Source organism: Alligator mississippiensis, chromosome 5, assembly GCF_030867095.1.
Source record: "Alligator mississippiensis isolate rAllMis1 chromosome 5, rAllMis1, whole genome shotgun sequence".
Lineage (NCBI taxonomy): Eukaryota > Metazoa > Chordata > Crocodylia > Alligatoridae > Alligator > Alligator mississippiensis.
Genome location: NC_081828.1, coordinates 74,662,006 through 74,681,564, shown reverse-complemented (window position 1 = coordinate 74,681,564; position 19,559 = coordinate 74,662,006). Strand labels below are relative to the sequence as shown.

Sequence of the window (19,559 nt, the reverse complement as noted above, 5' to 3'; positions counted from 1 at the left end):
TGAAAAAGAAATTTTGCTTTGATAAGGCTGAAGTGTGACAAAAAGATGCAATTACCTAAGCAGAAAGGCAGGCAGACAAGCTGGCAGAGAAAGAAGAAACAAGCATATTTTTTTTAAAGAGTAATTTGCTTTCCTATAAATATTGTTTGTAAAGTCATCCATGTATGTCTAATTTTTACACCCCCCCCAGTAATATTACAATACATGTAAATATATAAATATGTAAATGTGATGCAAAGTGGAACAACCATACTGCTTTGCTGTCGACACAAGAAAATATGAAATATCCATTGTTAATATTTTATTATTCAAGGCCAAATACAAAATCCTTTTCAACAGTGCCAGCATGAGCAAAGCTTTGAACAATTTGTTTCACCTTTTCCCTTATTGAACTTCACAGTTGACACAGACCTTTCTAGGTGCTTGAAAAAAATCTTTAATTTACCATGGAAGACTTTTTATCAAAGTGTTCCCATCAGCTCCATTTAACCAGGCTTATTTGTCACAGAAATCCCTGCGTTGTCCTTGTATTCTGGGGGTGGCCTATATCCTTCTGCTGGGCCTGGTCTTCCACTCAGACTATAAACCCTTTGGGGAAGGGACTGTTTTTTTGCTCTGCTTGTATAACACCTTCCAATTTGGGGGTCTCAGTCCATGATCTGCCTCCTAAAGCATTCCCAAATCACTTCTGTGAAGAAGAGCCAGGTAGTGAAGATGCACATGGAATATTTGTTCAAAATCAAACCTATATAGTAGGATTTCATTAAAAAAAATGAAGATGAAAAACCAGCAGGCAAGCTGTCCGAGACTTCTGCAGATGGCTGTTTTCAGCCTGTGGCTACCAACTTTTAGTGACTGGATAAAGGCCACATAATTCCCATTTTCAGGTGGGTTCTGAATTAGAGAATACCCTACCCTTTCCCACTAGCTCCCACCCCAACCATCCCACATAAAATAAAAATCAGTAGCCGTTTCTTAAAAGTTCTAGGCCCAAAGTTTCCAGCTCCCTCAAAGGATCTTCATAGTATCACATAAAGGAACTCCAGGGTGAGGATACACATACCAGTCCCTTAGGGGGTCAGGCACATATCCTATCTGAGATGCTGGAGCAGAAGACATGTCCCCATCTCTGGAAAGGTTGCATATAAGAGAAGCATCTTTCATCAAGTCCTTTACTGTTCAGACAGCAACACTGTATCCCTAAGTGTTGTGACATGACCAGGTGTGCTCTACTCCAGAGCTGCATGTATATTGATGGCTCTGGCTCACTGCAGGATAGCAGCACTAGAGAATGATGCAGCGGTCAGAGTTGTGTGGCTGAGCTGGCTGTTGCGGGGCCTCCATGTCTGTCCAAGACGGACACGGGCAAACCTCAGGCTCATCCCATCCCACGATGGAACAGGGTGTCCTGCGTGTTTCGGTCTCAGCTCTGCTGTGTGTGGGGGAGGGCTGAGGAGAAGCAGTGGGTGCAATGGGGTACAGAAAGGCTTCTGAAGAATGGTATACTGCTCCCAGGCCAGGCAGCCTGTTCTCCAACCAGATTTGCCTGGGGCCTAAGTATGCCCTCGGGGCTCTAAAGGTGTTGGTGTCTGGTGTAGGGAGGGGGCTGACCTCGGCCCTTGGGCCTGCAATGGTCACTGGGATGGTAACATCCTCAGTGGAAGGCCAAACATCAGGGCTGGGATCTAAAAGGAAGCCCATAGGGTCCTGGTACTGCCCTGAGACTCTATAGACTGGACCAGCCCTGGGAGATGGATGGGGGAGGCCTTGGGTGGGAGATGCAGGCTGGACTGGCTCGGCCTGGGCTTGAGGGATCTGTGCTTCCACATCTTTGGCTGGCTGCAGGGATGAAGGCAGTGAGATGGGATCAGGTAATGGGATCTGCTGGAGTGGAGGGTACACAACTGGATGAGAGGCTGAGCTGGCATCATCCACGACAGGGAGAAGTTCAGTCTGGGCTGGGGTCCATGAGCTGCTGCTGGGCTCCATCTCCATGGTAATCACAGGAGCACTGGGCACCAGATCAGGCTTCTTGAGGGCAGCTTTGGGTCTCACAGCCTGAGTGGGTGGCAGGGCCCAGGGGGCAGGTAGGGACTCAGGCCCCTGTGGGCCTGCTGGGGGTTGTGGGGCCAGGACAGGTGGGGGCTCAGCCAGTTTGTCAGGGTCTCCAACAGGATCAGCAGCTTCTTCTGGGATCAAGAGGGTGAAACCTTCAGAAACAAATCCAAATGAATACCAATTAAGTAACAGGGAAGATCAAAATGGACAGCTCCCCCCACTGGGCTGGGCCTGTCCAACCTCACAGCCAAGCCCTGCCCGTTAACATCTGCACCAACAAATTTAATTGCTAGAAGCTTCCTAGGCTAGCAGCCAGCTAGGAACCCTCCTAGCAACCAGCAATAGGATCCGTAGTCAAAACAGCATGCATGCCTTGGGGCAGACGGCAGGGAAGGGGCCAGAGCTGTGCTGCCCCAACAAGGATTGGGCCCTTGCGGCTTCTCTGCCATCTGCCCCTGGCACGCCAGCAAGTTGAGGTTGCGGGTGTTTTGGGCACTCTGCCCAAAAACATTGATGACCCTTGCACTAGAGGGTGCCAACCTCCCATTATGCCCTCCTGTGGGCTATGCCCATTTGATAAGACAGTGGTCAACTCTGGGATATGTCTAGGTGGCCTCTACCCGTCTTGCCTCAGCTCTGAGGAGGGACAAAGAACACTGCTTGTAATACATCCTGGGACACATCCCACCTGTGGCACTGAGTACATTTGCTTCAGGGAAATCTGGAAAGCACCAGACATTTTCCATAATGCCATGGGCTACAGTGCCAGATGCAAACAGCACATTACTAACAATGCCCTCTGGGACACATCCTGCTGCAGAAACAGATCTTAGTGAGACTGCTGTCTCCAGACTGGGGTGACCTGTGCATGTTGCCATACGGAGCTACATGTCTCTGGCCATGTTTATATGAGACGCCACTGTGCAGTACTGTTGTGGGGCACTAACTGTGATGCGATGCTGCTGTGCAGTAGTAACAAGCTACTGCGCAGTAGCATCAGCAAAAAACCATGCGGGAACATTACTGTCATTTAGTACTTGTTTATGCAAGTACAGGCGACCCCCACTTAATGCTGTTTCACTTAACACTATTTCGCTATTATGCTCATTTGAAATTGATACCCGATTTCACTTAGCGCTCAGCGAGTTTTGTTACAATGCTTGCAGTCTCCATCTTGGGTCATTAAAAACAGTTGTGGTCGCCATCTTGGGTCGTCAAATACTTTCAGTTTTGCTTAATGCTTGTTTCACTTAATGCTCAATTGTTCAGGAACCAATTAAGAGCGCTGAGCGGTGGTTGCCTGTACTAAATGACTGCACAGTAACAACTGCACAGTCTGCTGCTCATGTAGACGCGGCCTCTGTGTATCAGTGGCAGGTCCCATTCCTACTGGCCACAAAGGAACCCCAGAATCTGTTTTGAGGGGGCCCTGATCGTTCATGCCCTGATGGATGGATACATGGCACAGCCCAAAATATCCTCCATCAAATGACGCATCTCCCTGACCTGGCATGCCACTTTTGGGTATTAAGACCACTGCCCCCAGCACTCCACAGTGCTTGTATGCCCCAAGCAGGGCAGCTGCCTCCATCCCAGACACATACCAGGATCACCGCCTGTGGAGTTGCTGTTAGAGACAGGCAGCAGCAGTGTCTGGACTCCATACCCTTGGATCCTCACCACATCAGGCATTTCTGCCAGCCGCTGCTTGGCTGAGGCCGCGGGACCCAAGGGCAGAGGGTGCTGGTAAGTGGCACTGTAGGCTGCCCGGAACTGGAAGACAGATATGCCCTGGGGATGCTGGGCCAGGATGCTGGCCACATTCTGCTTCAGCTCTGCCAGGTCTTTGGGGGGTTGGGTGGATGGGGTACAGCCTGGGTTGGCTCTAGGCATGTCTGCTCTGGCTGGCTGGGTCCTAAGCACCTTGGTCTCTTCCTGTGGCCATAGACCCAATGGGGTGCTATCCAGTTGGGCCCTTTGTTCCTGGGTTTCCTCCTCTACCCAAGGGCCCCAAGGGGCACGATGCAGCTGAGTGGTCGGCCTCTGAGTTTCCTTTCCAGTCTTCAGGCCTGAAGGAATGGTATCAAGCTGGGTGCTGGACCACTTTCTCCCTTTATTCATGCTCAGGACTGAGGATGCACTGACTAACTGTGCACCAGGCCCTGGGGACTCCTTGTGTGCCCATGGACTCTGGGGAGGGCTGTCCAGCTGGGCCCTACCTACTGGGGTTTCCTTGCTTACTTTCAAGCCTGAGGAAGCACTGTCCAGCTGAGGACCAGGCCCTTGGGTATCCTTGCTGACTCGGAGGCCTAAGGGGGTGCCAGCTGACTGGGGTGAGTTCATGAGCCAGGCTGGCAAATGGGCATTAGGTAGGAGCTGCTCACTCAGCATGCCCTGCACAGCAGGGGCACCAGGGGTCTCTTGGGCCAGGGATTTGGTGGTACTGGGTAGCTGAGGGTTGAACCAGCAGTTGTCAGGGGGTGCTGGAGAAGCAGCACTGGATAGGTGCCCCTTGGGGCTGGACAAGGGTTTGGCACTGTCAGAGGGTGACAGTCCAGAATCTTCTTGATTCCCTGAAGGAGAAAGAAGGGAAAGTGTCATCAAGGCAGGGCACACTACAAAGGAGCAGAGGCCACTGGGGAAGCTATTGGATGAAGTGGAGCAGGGGTATCCCAGTGTGCGCTGTGGTGGGCACTTGACTCCAGATTGTTCCCAGAGTGCACCGGAATAAATCTGGGTTTTTGTTCCAGGGCTGTGCCCTATGGACTGGGATTTCAGACCTCCAGAAATATGGGTCTGCTCCTGGCAATGACTCTACAGAGGACAAAAGAATGGCAACAGCACAGGATGGACCCTGGGTGGCAAGTGGGGCTCAGGAAGAAAGCTAGGACTCCCAAGTTCTCTCCCAACTCCAAAAGAAGAGTAGGGTCTAGTGGGTTAGAGTAAGGAGACTGGGAACCAGGATAACTGGGTTCTTTCCCAACTCTGGCTGGGATCTAATGACAGGTGTTCCTGCCCAATCCTGCTGTATTCAGACAGCCAGATGATGCAGTCCTCCCCTTTCTTGGGGCACTAGCACTCCAGCCTGGACACGTGGTCCTGCAAAGGGCAACATGTCCTCATAGCCCTGGAAGCATCCAGGTCCAGCCCATGGCTCTCCTGCAGGAGCTCCTGTGCCTTCCGCAACCTCACGCTCAACTGGATTTTACTGCCCAGCAGAGCTCTGAGTGATGCTGAGACTTCACTGATGCCTGCGAGAGACTGACTGACATTCATAGCCCTGTGTGGCCACCCAACACCATAGGCAATGCTTGGGGCTGGGGTAGAGGGCTTTTCCTCTCTAGAAGGCACTGGATGTGACCCAGTTTTGGCTGGCATAGGCCAGGGCTTTTCCGTTCTAGGGGGGGGCCAGCCCCCATCCTGCTGTAGGGGTGGGTCAACAATCCTGGTGACCCTGGATGTGGGCTGCCTCTAGCTCCATGATCTCCAACCATTTGTCACCCACCCCCTGATACTGAAGTGTGGATTCACCTTGTGGCTTCTTGCTCTTAGACTTTACCATGAGCTGGAGGATGGGGCCTCCTGGGGAGGATGAGAGGTTAGTGTCAATGCAAATGTCTCTGGGTAGATCCTCCGTGTCTGGCAGGGATATGGGAGGGCTCGGGGGACTGGAAGATGGCTGCCAAACAACAGGTACAGCTGAGGAAAGATCAAGGACAGGATCAGCTGGTCACAAAGAACAAGAGATGTGCAGCGGCAGCGGGGTGGGGTGGGTTGGGGGGTGGTCCTTCCTCTGCCCCTTACCTCCATCCTCTGGTGCACTTACACTCCCAACCTGCTGCACCATGAGTTTCATACCACCAGGGAGCAGAAGTGTATGCTGTTCTCTGCCCCAAGGCCCACAGGGGACTCCAAACATCTGTTATAGTATTTTGGATGCCCTGACAGTGAATGTCCAAATCTTAACGTAGTTGTGAAGCGTGATTCACTGGTACCCAGGGAAGATGGATATCAGGACTCCTGGGTCCTATCCCAGCCCTGGGAGAGGAGTGGGGGGAAGAGGTTTCCCCCCTCCCACCTCTTCTGTCTGCCCATGGACAGTACACTTTGCTCTGGACATCATCACCTCCCCTGTCCCTGCCCCCCATGCTCCATACCTGCCTGGTTCTGGATTTGGACCAGGCAGTTGTTGCTTCTCCCAGGGGCACGGAGTCTGAGCCCTGGCATGTCCTTCAGACAGGAGACCACGTCCCTGTAGCCTGTGTCTTGACTCCAGCACTCCAGGTCAGTCCCATGCTTCTTCACCAGTATCTCCTTCAGCTTCTTGACCCGCAGGCCACTGGGAAAGGGGGTCAGAATATCTTGGATCAGCCCCTCCAACACATCCAGGTCTGGAGGTAGGAGACAGAATGGTTTCACACACTGAATGCTCAGGGATGCACTTCCACCTTCACACAACCAAGGGGACAGGATGGGGATATGGCAGGGGGCCCCCCTCCTGCAGCTGTTCCCTGCCCCCAGGTGCCCTACGCTGGGGCTGCTGTCTGCCTCCCAGGGCCTGTAGAAGGAGACAGAACTTAATCTCTGAGACTTTTGGCCTCAGAAGCAGCAGCAGGAAGATCAACCTTCCCCAATGGCCAAGGTGCCAGCTCCGTGAGTCTCACCCACTCTGCTGGTTCCAGCTTTTCCCCACCAACTGCATGGTTCCATAATGAGCAGTTTTATAAGCACTTTTTGACCAGACTGTGCTCAATGGAGAATGCAGGGGGCAGCAGGCAGCACCAGAGCAGGGGCATGTGAACCACAGAACAGCTCCAGTCTCCATGATGTCTCTGGAATGCATCCATCCCTTCGCTAGAACTGGGAGTCTGTTCCTGGCCTTTGGATTCACTTCCTCAACCAGTGGCGCCTGCAGACTGGAAGGGATCTGCAAAGTACTGAGTTCCATCCACTGCAGTCAGACAGGCCAGAAAATCCTCGCTGCATAGTCTAGCCATGCTGCAGCCTAAAACCAGGTTGGAGACTTGGATTCTAGTCATCTGATGTGAGGTTCAAGTCACATATAAGACTAAACTTATGGAAACATCAAGGCAAGCAGGCCAGCAGACCTCTGATAAGGGTACAAGGTGGAGTTTTGGGAGAGGGTGAGGTATAGTGGATTAGAAAGGAGAGGTGTGGGAGCCAGGACACCTGGATTTTATTTGAATTCCAGGAGCAGAGTGGGGTCTGGTGCATCAGATCAGAGGGGCTGATGCCAGGGCTCCCATGACACCTTACCTGTCTTCAGTCTGACCAGGCACTTTTCCCCTCTCTCAGGGAAGAGAAGCTGGACCTCAGGCACTTGCTGCAGCAGCTCCACAGTGTTCCCATACCCGCCATATTTCACAAAATCCTCCAGGTCCATGGCCTGTCTTTGGCATAGCATCTTCTTCAGTGTCTCCACTCGCAGGCCACTGCTGTAGCCACGGAGACATTCCAGGATGGCCGCTGACAATTGGCCCAAGCCTGAAGGGAAAAGAGACATTAGCATCTGTGGGGGTTGCCTGGGGATAGCAAAGAAATGGGGATGCAGGGAGTGATGCATGGTAGGAAGGAAAGGCTTTTAGACCAGTGTGAGGCATTAAAGCCCCAGTGGGACATTATGATGGAGAGTGCCACTTCCCTAGTATTAGGAACAAAGCACACTGGGGTACAGGTCCCGTGTGTCCAGACAAGCCTATGTCCCCCAAGAGGGGGTTGCTATTGGGAAATGGCAACAGGTTAGAAGCAAATCAGGCCTTGGAGAGGGGGCAGAGAAGGTAGGCAGCGAACGACCATCTTTAAGTAGCCAGGGTCCTTGGTAGCTGAATGGATGTTTGTCTAAGGAGCATAATCCCCATTAACATAGCCCAAGTTGTGAGTTCAAGTCCCCAGTGTGCCACCTTGACATCTCTGCAGCCACTCAACTGTTGTTGCTGCTGTGCCTCATATATACAGCCCTCTCCTGCCCCTTGTCAAGATGCTCACCAATTCCTCATTCATGCATCCCCTTTTTCTCCTCTGTCCTTCCCATTCCACAAGGAACACACACAAGTTCAGTATCCGTAGCCTGGGCAATGGAGGGGGGGCGGTCCTGTTCCACTAAAAACAAGTTCCCCATGTCATTATCTGGCCTTCACTTGTCCTGCTGAAGGGGCATTGTTTATAGTACTTTGACCTGGGCATGCCTTGTTAGAAGCCAGGTTGAGACCTGACAAACTTGTGTCACAGTGGGGGGGGAAGAGAAGGTAGCAATGCACTAGGACAGTGGGGTGCTCAACTCTCTCTGACCCCATCCAGCCCTCACCCACACACTGAGGGGGCCTCAGTAACAGCACAAGGGCCTGCCTCTGCCTTGCTGGGCCCCAGGCTAAGGTATCCAACTTATCAGTGTAGGCCAAAGAACCCAAATCTAGTGATCCTACCTGGCTTTGGTCCTGCCAGCTGGGTGGTCTCCACAGGATCCAGGCAGGCAGGCTGGATGGAACAGGGGGCATCATTGAGCTTGGCCCAAGAGGGTACGGGCACATCCATGGTGACTCCTACAAAAGAAATAAGGAGGTCTCTATGCTGGTCTTGAGGCTGGATGGGCTGTGCTGTATCCTGCAGGGGGGAGGGGGTGACTCTCATGGCAGGGCAGGGCTGTGCTATACTTGGTTCAGATGCCTCTAAGCACCAGAAGGAGGAGTTGGTGGATATTTTCCCCAATGTAGTGGGGTATAGGGCAGGGGGAGATGCAGCAGTTCTCTCCCACCCCAGGTCACCTCCAATCCACCCATCCCAACACACTGTAGTCCCCAGCTGCAATGCTGTACCCCACTCTGCTTAGCCTCAGAGGCCATGGTCAACCCCTCCCCCCTGCCGCTTTGTCTGGCTCTTCTCTGCCTGCAGTGCTTCCTCCACACCCAATGCCCAGCCTGTCCCCAGCTCAGAGCTGCCTTTCCCTGAGCCAGATGCCAGAGATTCACCATTTGCCATCTGGGGACCCAGTACAAAAAGGACTGACTCTGTATTGATTCTAAGAGGCTGTGATGCAGCTCCAGCTCTTACCTGCATTCCTGGGCTGCATCAGGACTGAAGCCAGTTCTGGTCCTGGTCCAGGATCTGGCCCCAGGAGCAGCCATCCTCACTCCCCAGCTGCAACCCACTCTCCCCTTCTCTGGTTTCGTTTCACTGTGATTCTATCAGATCCCACATGACTGTGCATAATTCTATTGGCTGTGGTGTTGGGGGGTGGGGGAAGAGAATGCCTCCCTCCTTGCTCTTTTTCCTCCCCCTTCCTGTCTCAGCCCAGTCTTTGCTCTGCTCACTGCCAGGTTACAGCAGGGGAGGGATACAGTCAGGATGCTCAAATATTCTCCTTGCTCAGGCGCATTGTTTCTCACCAGAGTCCATGTCACCCCAATTGCTGTGACTGTCCATCCCCTGGCTGCAGCAACAGCAGGGCTCCTGGTGCCCAGGCCATGGCTTCTTTCTCTTGTGCCCTGCATGGCCAGGGTCCAGGCTGGAATATTTCTGCACCACTGCAGGGTCATAGATGAAATCTGGAAGAGGGATGGAGCCAGGGTCACTGGAAAGGGACAGTGGCACCTCTGGGGGCACAGCAATGGATTATGTCTTGGCTCTAGAAGGGTGTGGGGTTTGGTGGGCGAAAGCAGTGGAGGGGACTGGAAGCCAGGCACCTCAGTTCTATCCCAACTCCACTTTCTGTCCAGAGCTAAATGCCTGGTAGGTTGAGTAGCCATGCCTTCCTTGCATGTCCAACTGAAGACCCAACAGGGCTTTGACTACTGCACTGAATAGGACAGACAGACAGATGGAAACAAGCCCCCTCCTACCTCTCTGCAGTTGCACCACACAGTGGCTGCCCCTCTCAGGGTCCTGGAGCTGGAGGCCAGGCACATGGGTGAGGAAGTCCTTGGCGCTGGCATAGCCCAGGTCGCGGCCCAGCTGCTCCAGGTCAACACCAAGCTCCATTCCCACAGCCTCCTGCAGCTCACACAGCTCTGCACCTGCTGGAGCCCCCACCAGGCCTCCTGCCAGCAGTGCCAGCACCTCATCCAGGCCTGGGACCCGGCAAGAGAGAGAGACAGGGTCTGCATTGGGTCCAGGAAGCCTCAAACCCATCTGCCCTCCTCCTGCTCCCTGCACCAGGCCTTTCATTTAGGATTTCAGGGGACCCCCCCACAGTTGGGCAGCTGCATCCAGCCTGGTAGGACGCTTCTCCCACCCCCAGGTGGGGCCCCAGACCAGGAATGGTGGAGAGGTGCACTGAGTGTATGGGTCCCCATCCCCTCCTGCAGGGACGTATGTTCACTAGGTCCTAGAAGGGATAGGCAGACACTTGGGTGATCACTTCCAGCAAGCACATCTGTCTCCCACAGTGTGCAGGTCCCACCCTGCCAGCAGGGGCCACCCCCACAGTGAGGGGTTCCCTCATACCTCGTTCCATGTGGAGGATGCAGTGGTCCCCCTTCTCAGGCCCCCAGACCCAGACACCTGGCAGATTGCTCAGCAGCTCCAGGGTGCCCCGGAAGCCCATGTCCCAGCTCAGGTCCTCGAGGTCGACACCAAGGCCCCTCCTCACGGCCTTCTTCAGCACCCCCAGTTCCAGGCCGCCAGGGTGCTCCATGAGCCCATCTCGCAGAAGGCTCAGCACCCTGTCCAATGCTGAGTGCAAGGAGAAGGGGTATGTCAGGGTGGGACATGGTCCCACCCAGCCACCCACATCCCAGAGACCCCAGTGACAGCAGAGCTGGCCTATACTAACTGGATCACTTGGAGAAAACACTAGCAGCAGCAAGGGGACTATTAGGTGAGTCCATGTCGGGGTAATCATCAGGATGAAGGTGTCACATCCCTGAGCAACATGGTGAAAATCCTTACCAGGATGCCTTGGTCCTCCCCCAGCTCTGGGAGGCATGTGGGGTCTGGTGAGTTATAGCTGGAAGCCAGGATGCCTGGGCTTACCTCAACTCTGGGGAAAGGGAATGGGCTCTCATGGTGATAGCAGCCCTAATGCAAGTGATTTTGGTGAACCCCCCTGCCCTTAAAGGTCATTGATTGAGACCTGCTGATTTGTGTCACCTCAGGCTCACAATAGCTTACCTCATAAATCTTTTTTTCATTTCTTTTGCATTTTTATGAGGTGCAGTGAAGCCCTCAGCCCCTTTCTCCCCATCTGGGAACATACCGCCTTGGTCCAGGTGCTTCAGGAAGAGGGTCTCCAGGCGCTGTGCTGACACAGGGGGTTCAAAGGGCTGAGGGTCTGAAGGTGCCAGGATCTCACACAGGGGCTCAATGTTGAGGGGTGGTGGAATCATGTGTGTGGGGGACAAGGTAGGTCCTGGGAGCAGAAGAGGAGGAAAGGATGAAGCTCACTGGATTGGAGTAGGGGCTAGAGGCAGGATCAGTTCTTCTACAGCCTCCCTGCATGGCCTTGGGCATCTCTCTTAGACTCCAATGCTCCCCTGGCATAGGAGTGGGACACTCAACACACTATGGCAGCAGAGCCAGCCTAGAGAAAAGCCTTGGGTATACTAGGCCCAGGGGGACATAGAAGAGCTGTGAAAACCCAGGAGACAGCCCAGGTCTTCAGGATGCACACTACCTGCATAGAGGTGGAGGATGTAGGGTCCCCCCCAGAGTGGGGTATGCAGGGCAAGGTCAGGCATGGAGCGCAGGAAGTCCACAGTCCCCCTGTAGCCATGCTCTTGGCTGTAGCCCTCCAAATCCAGCCCGTATGTCTGCGCCATGAAGCTCTCCAGCTCTGGCACTGTCCAGCAGCTTCCAGGTGTCCCGTAATATCCCAGGATCAGATGCACCAGCCTCTGGACCGCTGAAGGGTCTGGAGGAAGATGGAGGAGTCAGTACCACACACTGGCTTGGAGAACTGGGGAGCCAGGGCACTTGGCTCCCATCTCACCCAATTCCTCTTCCCTTCACTATGCCTCAGTTTCCCCAGGTTCCACAAGGGGAGTTACAGGGTGGTCAAGGGCCAGGCCAACACACTGGGAGAAGTGCCTTTGCCTGCAGAGCCCAGGGACAACTCCTGCCCTTCCCTCCTCCCACTTACCTGGCACTGCCCGGTAGGCCACGACTTCCGTGCCATTGTTGGGTACCCACAGCTTGATTCCCGGCACATGGAATAGGAGGTAGACAAACTCCAAGGAGTCCCAGTGCCTGGGCAGGTCCTGCAGGACCCCCTCTGTCTGCAGGATGTGGTGCAGCCTGCGCAAGGTCATGCCACAGGGGAAGCCCCGCAGGACTTGGCCAAGAAACATGCCGGCCTGGTGGAAGGCTGCAGGGAGAAGGCAGAGCTGAGTGAAGGGTGCTGTGCCACTGGGGGGCAGCGTGGGAGGCATTATGTTGTGGGCAGTAGAGTCTGGTGAGTTAGGTGGGTTAGACACGCTGGGAGGCAGGCCAGGACTCCTGGGTTCTCTCCCTCCTCTGTGGGGGCAATGTGGTTTGAGGGTTACAACAAGTGGGGATAGGACTTAGTGGTGAAAGCAGAGGTGGGTGTCGCTACCTGTGCCCTTGTTCTTCTCCTCCTTGTTGTCCGAGTTGCTGGGGGTCCCATCACTCTCCATGGGGGAGGTGGCTCTGGTCCCCAGCAGGGGTTCTCCAGCCTGTCCCAGGTGGGTGTCAATGACAAGATTCCCCCGAGCGAGGGGCCCCTTGGAGCCCAGCTCCATCACCTCTACAGCATCCCCCAGAGCATTTAGTACCTCAGTGGAGCTGAACTGTAGCTGGGTGCCATACAGGTGGTGGAAGGCCCCAGCCACATCACCCAGGGGCAAGTCAACAGGGTGCTGCTCCAGCACCTGCAGCAGTGCAGCCTTCAGTGCCACCTGGGCCACAGCCTCCTGGGTCATGGTGTTCTGCAGGAAGAAACAGAGAGATGGGTTTAGACAAACAGGCCTCAGTTATGGGGGAAGGAGTGGAGACAGATCATCCAAGGGCAGGGGGTCAGCCCACTACAGTGGGGGTCATGACCTGAGGTTCCCACTGTGCAGAAAAGCAGAAGAGACCAGATGCCTGGAGTCTATTCTTAGCTGTGGGACAGGAACGGGGCCTAGTGCATTAGAGCAGCAGGGGCTAGGAGCCAGGACTGATCCCGCATTTTATTTTGGCTCTTTGGACCAAGAAGGAAGAAGTAACCAACTGTTACCTCGTCATCTCACTACACTTTTTGCAAGTTGAAACAAACCTCCTTTCTTGGTCACAAGCCCTGGGCTGGGACAAACACTCATTGTCTCCCCTCTCCTCCACTTTTGAGGTTTCCCTAGCACAGAAACTTAAAGATAGAGGAGTCCCTGACTAGCTCCCCCTGCCATAAAAGACCCCAAGTGCTTCAGGAAGGAGATCAGTGTCACCAGCCCCATCTTCTGTCTGGAGAAATGGGGTATTGGCCAAGAAAATCTTTATTGGTACGTTCACAGTTTCTTTCTGCTGTCCCACTGTTTGTCCTAAAGAGTGGACCAAGGTTTGCACTGGGATAACTCCTTATCCCCACAAGCCTCAGCCCTCATCCTAGACCCCACAGCTGCTACAGGTAATTTCCCTTTGGGTTGGGAATAAATTCTGGGTTCCCCCCTTCCATAAAGGGGCCAGCTTGGAATATCACTCATGCCAAGACCACGCTTTACTACAGACACACAGTAAGTTATCAAATAACAAAAATATTTATTCTATAGGAGAGAAGAATTATACAGAAGATTTTGAATGCATAAATTTTGAGGCAGAATACACAAAATCAGACAAACTTTCTCACTCTCTTTTCCCCACTACAATACTATCCTCCAGAAAGTCCTATTACCAAAGAGACAGCACAACCATCAGAACCAGTCACTGTTAAAATTGAAAGGTGACCTTGTGGAAGTGTGCATCATCTAACCACAGAAGAAAAGCACACAGCAGTGCTAGAGGTAGAATCCATGGTTAAAGCTTGAGGACAGGTAGCCCCTGATGATTTTAATATATTTGTAGCATGGGTCTTAACAGAGGTGGAATTAATCCAGCAGCACCAATTATCACCAGAGGACTGACTGACAGTGCAAAAGGCTCTAGGACCTTCCCTATGGCCCCAAGCCCAAATAATATTAACCATGGGAGGAGCTATGGGAGGAGCCACAGCTTTTTCCAAGTATTTGTTTAACGTTAGATCACTTGTGGTTGAACTGGCTGATATCAGGGTGATCCCAGAATTAGGACCCAGGGAGGCAGCAGACAGACTGTTTACGTGGTGAACTTTTTGAACAACTCCCACACAACACCTGCAATGGGGGGATAAGGCATACTGAAAGGCATTTTTACATGCTATAACTGAGCAGTGCAGAGAGTACGTGCTGCAGTTTACAACAGACCCTGCTGATACATGGGATATGATTTTACAAGTGGAAACAAAATAAACAAGGTCTTTCAGTACAAGCAGCCAGAATATTCAGTTAGGACCTAAGAGTGGGTGACCTGGATGCGGTTTTGTTCAGAGAAGCAGTGCTCAGGGTCCAGGGTGAAGGAACTGGATTCCTTTTAAACAGATCAAGGCAGAAAAGGAGCAGCTGGAAGAGAAATGCCAGAGATTACAGAAGATGGTGCTGCAGGTGCAGTCCAGAAGTGGATGACCAAGAAAATCCTTTGCAGAAGAGAAAGTATAATTGCACTTGCTCTGCTTCAGAGTCAGAACCAGTGATGGCGATTGATGACTTTTAAGATCAAGCAGTCAGGGACCATTGTGTCAAGTGCAACCTAAGGGCACCCTAAAAGGATGCCCAAGCCCCCACCTCATCTTCAGCTGACCTTACTAGTGCCTCTAAAAAGGACAGCTTTTAATTAAAGGCCTGGCTCTAAATTTTGATTAAATGACAACCCCAAATCATAAAGATATATATAGGCAGCATAACAAAATAGAACATAATCCATACAATGATCAGGATTATATAAATGAATACAATTTATTACTGGCTTTTGAATGAAACCAAACACAAGGTCAATCACATCAAACTTGGGAAAGATGCCTCTGTGGGAGATGCTCTATAGCCCAAAATCATTCCCACTTCTCAGGTGGGTTCATGACACAAGGCATAGGGGAGAAGTAGGGGAACCTAACCAGCCCACATCTTGCCACCAGCCAGTAGCAGAGCCAAGGGTAGCGCCCACATCCCCTGAGCACCAGTCCAGTGCACCTCCTCAGGCCACAGTGCTGATGCCACGTGACCTGTCTAAGGGAACCCATATCCACATCCCTGGGCCTGTTCAGGGCTGCAGCACCTAAAATAGAACCTCCCCCAACCTCATTCATGCCCTGCTGGTTCCTAATAAGCAGCTCTATGGGACCCATCAACACCCATCCATTGCTTTCAGAAGCAAAAAGGTCAGAAGGGTAAAGCACCAGATATACAGCTTCTCCTCATGTGTGCATCTGGCTGACTTGAGAGGGGGAACACCAAAATCTCACAAAAAATAAGACACCCTGATCTCACGTATGTGAATCACCAAGGGTGAGGAATAGCCCCCTTTGCTAAACTGGTTTTAAAAAGTATTCTGCAGGGCACAGGGATGCCTCTTAGCTTCAAGATATCACGGGAGACTAGCTCACAATTCAGCTATGCACAGAAAAGATGTTCAACCTTATAAACCAATGGCATCATAGCATTGTTAATATAGCAGCTAACCCAACAGGAATAGTTAAAAACATAACATGTAATTATAAATAAAAAAAATGTTATAGATTTCATATAATTTATACTTTAATGTATCCATATATATGGCTACATTATATATGTATATGTGTATATACATATATGCACACACATGCTAATTTAATATTTTTTTATATATATACTGTGTATGTGTGTGTATATATGGGGTGCACTGATATAACAGTTGGCTATTGGATCGGTACTGATAAAAAGAGAAATGATGTTATCAGCTATCTGGTATTTTTTGGTCATTGTAGCTGATAATTACAGCCACATGCCCAGAGCACCCTGTGGCGAGTGTAGTTCAGTCCCTGTGCCCAGCCACCAGCCTGAGCCCACAGCAGAATGCAGGTCCTGGCAAGCAGCAGGAGTAGGTGCTGGGGAGCAGTTACAGGGCACTAGGATCAGCAACAAAGGGACCGTTACCAGCTCTTGCTGTTGCTGCTGCTGCCATGGCAATGCCGCGCGTGCCGCAGGGACCCAAGTGCCAGGGCTGCTGCAGAGATATTGGGCTACGCCTGGGTGTGGTAAGGTGCCACGTGAGGGACATTTCGCTTCACTCGGCACCGGGCATCTTTGCAAAAGTAACTTCTCGCTGGCGGCCATGGGAGCTTGGCTGCACGGGGCCCACTGGCACTGAGGCAGCAGTGTGCTCTGGGGCTCCAAACGTATCTGGTGCTGCTGTCTGTATGTGTCCAACCTGCCCACCTGGGACAGCAACACAGGCTGCACAGGAAGCGGGGCTGCAGGTACAAGCCGTGGGCATGAGTGTGACATGCACTGGAATAAGACAGTCACTGCCTTCCTCACTGAGGGCTAGAGCAAGCAGAAGGCGTGTGCGTGCTTATGTTACACATGCAAAACAAATGAAAAAAATATTTATTGATGCCAGTAGTTTAAAATGCCTTGCACTATTACTCAGTAGAGGTTATCGGATCAGCATCAGCCAATACGATTGGTTAATCAACACCTATTGGTATCGGCCAAGAAAATCTTTACTGGTGCACTCCCTAATACACACACACACACACACACACACACACACACACACACACACACACAAATAGATTAGTAAAGATCAATGATGTCCAAACAACCCAGCCCTGTTGATTTGGCTGGCAAGTGGGGTCAGTTTGCAGCTGGACCTGGTACATAGGGCCAATCTGCAGACTGACTCCAACTACTGGCTCTGTGCGCCAGATCTGGCCATGGGCTAGCCCTGAGCATTGGCTTGATTCAGCCTGCACTCAGGCTAATTGTTGTGTAATGCATGGGGCAGAGCCATGGCAATTAACACTGCCACTGCTCCCCCGTAACATATTTCTGGGGAGGCCAGATGATATAGCTCTGAGCCATATGCAGCCCACAGGCTGTAGGTGTAGCACTGCTGATATAGAAAGATAGTGTGTGTACAAGTACACACACACACACAAATAAATAGCAGAAAGAAACAGACTGTGTATATATAAGCACTTACATATATATACATGCACACACACAAATACATATAAACATGCATACGTTACATATACACACACTATACTTACAGTATTTTAATCTGTAATTATTTATGCATAATTTCAAACATTTAACAATCTCTCTTTCATATATAATCATTTGAGGTAAATAACTGAACACATCAGCCTAATGGTAGGCTGTACTGTTGCTGATCTAAGAAATGGCTCTTCCGGGACCAACCTGGAGGACACGTTGGTGAAAGAGGTAGGTAGCAAAGCACTGGATCAACCTACTGGGGGACTGAGAATAGTCTTTATTCAGACTCTCCCAAACAGAGACATTTGTCACCTAAAAGGAATGAGAACAGAATTTTGGCAGGAGGCAAGCTGGGGCCTTGCATGAGCTACGTGCTGCAGTAGCCTCTCATATTAGTCTGACTTTGGGCTAGAATCCCCAATACATATGAGTACAAATACTTTCCATGATGTATTTTATATACAAGAATATAAATGATCAGCTACTCCCTGCCTCTAACAATACCCACAGCAGACACAGCTCTATCATTAGGAATGATACAGCAAACTGATTATTGACGCCTTTAGTGTAAACACACTTCTTTAATGAACTTTCCTCAGGCCACGGCAAAAAGGGATTGTTAGAACGAGGATGTGCTGTGCACAAATAATGATAACAACAGAACCAGGTAGTATGTCTCTATTTGCAAATTTATAATATTCAAAATAATTCATAATTAAATGTGTTGTTATAAAGAATTATTTAGAGCTTATTTTAATATTAACAGTTTAGATTAAAGGCGTTATACAAACTACAATGTAGTTAATAAATAGTTATAATTACCTGTACTTTTGTTTCAAATTTATTTGTATTACCACTTACAGATGAAGGCAGCACACAATGATAAATATTATGGAATCACAGAAAACTAGGGCTGGAAGGGACCCCTGGAGGTCATCTAGGCCAGTGGTTTTCAACCCTTTTCATTTGCAGACCCCTAAATGTCTTTTCTAGGATCTGGGTTTTTGGTTGTAGTCATGTTGGTCTAAGTATGTAGGCAGGCAACGTTCTTTAAGCAGATGTGATATCTAGGATCTGAAACTTTGTTTTCATAGCCATCTTTTGTTGACCCTTTAGACACAGTCCGTGGACCCCCAGGGGTCTGCCGACTACAGGTTGAAAACCACAGATCTAGCCCAACCCTCACAATTTAGAATCATCACATAATATACAAAAGTTGTAGAACAGTATTCACAAAAAACCTGTAGAAAGCTACTTACAGAAACAATTGTGGGCAAAGGTGATCTGCCATTACTAAATGTTCCTAATAAAACCTGTAGCTCTAACGGATCTATTTGTACAGATGTGGCCCGTGGAGAAGGGTGACAGGCAACTCTGAAGAGAGGTAAAACGAGTGCTGTGAGTCTATAGCAAACACCTGAATCACTGCCACTACAAACCCGGGAACTAGGCCAGCAGGGTGTGGGTGTCCCGTGGGAGCAGTGCATGCAGGGGGCTGGTGTGTTCAAGCCGGTGGGTCCCACAGGAGATGTTGTCCGCCTCGGTGTCCCGGGGGTGGAGGGGACTGCTTGGACAGGGCTTGCGGGGTGCAGGCCGAGCGGGGCCGGGGCAGAGGCCCCTCGTCACACGCTGGCGGCAGGGAGGAGAGGTGCCGAGCGGGGCGGCGCCCGGGAGCCAGGCAGCGGGTGCTGCTGAGGCAGGGGAGGGCCCCCGCACAACCGGCCTCGGAGCAAAGGGGACCCTGTCCCGGCCCTTGGGTGCCAGGCGTCAGGGAGCGTGGGGCTCTTCCCCCGCCCCAGGTCGGCCCGGGCAGCCGCGGGGCGGAGGGCACCGCCACCCCGATCCCGCGCGACCCGGAGTGACTCCGGAGGGCCCCGCGGAGAGCAGGGGGCGCTGCCGGCCACGGGCTAGGGACCGAGGCGAGGCCGAGCGCCGGCTCCTACCTGCAGCGCAGACGGCGAAAGACCCCACCCCGCCCCGCTCGCTCGCTCCTTTCTCTTTCGTTTCCGCCAGACCCCGTGTCACCCACGTGGGCGGGGCGGGCTCAGCCTTGCCTGGAAACAGACGCCAGGCGGCGGCGCCTGAGGCCGGGCTCGGACGCGGCTGTGACACGAGCGCCTGGGCCACAGGGCGGGGCCTGGCCACGTGCGGGGTCGTGAGCGGCCCTGGGGCGGAATGGCTCGTCCCCGGAAAGGGAGAGCAGGGCGGGAGGCAGGAGGCTGCTTAGCCCCAGCCGCCTCGCGGCCACGTGTTGCCGTCCCCGTGGCCCTGCGTGCTGAGCGGTTGAGC

The 19,559-nt window shown here is 52.1% G+C and overlaps 1 protein-coding gene across 7 annotated transcripts; it reads right to left on the bottom strand.

Annotated features, from left to right (window-relative positions):
* Positions 1–286: 286 nt before the first annotated feature.
* LOC102569560 (uncharacterized) lies at positions 287–19,382 on the bottom strand. Of its 7 annotated transcripts, XM_019500910.2 has the most exons (16): positions 19,214–19,377; positions 18,530–18,644; positions 17,475–17,582; positions 12,605–12,956; positions 12,152–12,376; positions 11,687–11,923; positions 11,270–11,422; positions 10,519–10,746; positions 9,915–10,142; positions 9,462–9,620; positions 8,502–8,618; positions 7,336–7,563; positions 6,216–6,449; positions 5,590–5,757; positions 3,663–4,631; positions 287–2,210 (listed from the first exon to the last, which is right to left on the bottom strand). In XM_019500910.2, exons 4-16 carry the CDS (start codon positions 12,948–12,950, stop codon positions 1,285–1,287), a joined length of 4,218 nt encoding a protein of 1,405 aa, XP_019356455.2. In that variant the 5' UTR covers positions 12,951–12,956; positions 17,475–17,582; positions 18,530–18,644; positions 19,214–19,377; the 3' UTR covers positions 287–1,284. The 7 variants fall into 7 exon arrangements, with proteins under 7 accessions (XP_019356455.2, XP_059584442.1, XP_059584444.1 ...); XM_059728459.1 differs by lacking the exon at positions 17,475–17,582; XM_059728461.1 differs by lacking the exons at positions 17,475–17,582; positions 18,530–18,644.
* Positions 19,383–19,559: the final 177 nt, after the last annotated feature.

Excerpts from the sequence above, each read along its gene's own strand:
- LOC102569560 (XM_019500910.2), bottom strand. The coding sequence starts at position 12,950 with ATGACCCAGGAGGCTGTGGCCCAGGTGGCACTGAAGGCTGCACTGCTG. Across the intron at positions 8,619-9,461 it reads TTGGGGTGACATGGACTCTG|GAGTCACCATGGATGTGCCC; the intron begins GTGAGAAACAAT and ends TTTCTTTTGTAG. Across the intron at positions 6,450-7,335 it reads CCTGGTCAGACTGAAGACAG|ACCTGGATGTGTTGGAGGGG; the intron begins GTAAGGTGTCAT and ends TCCTACCTCCAG.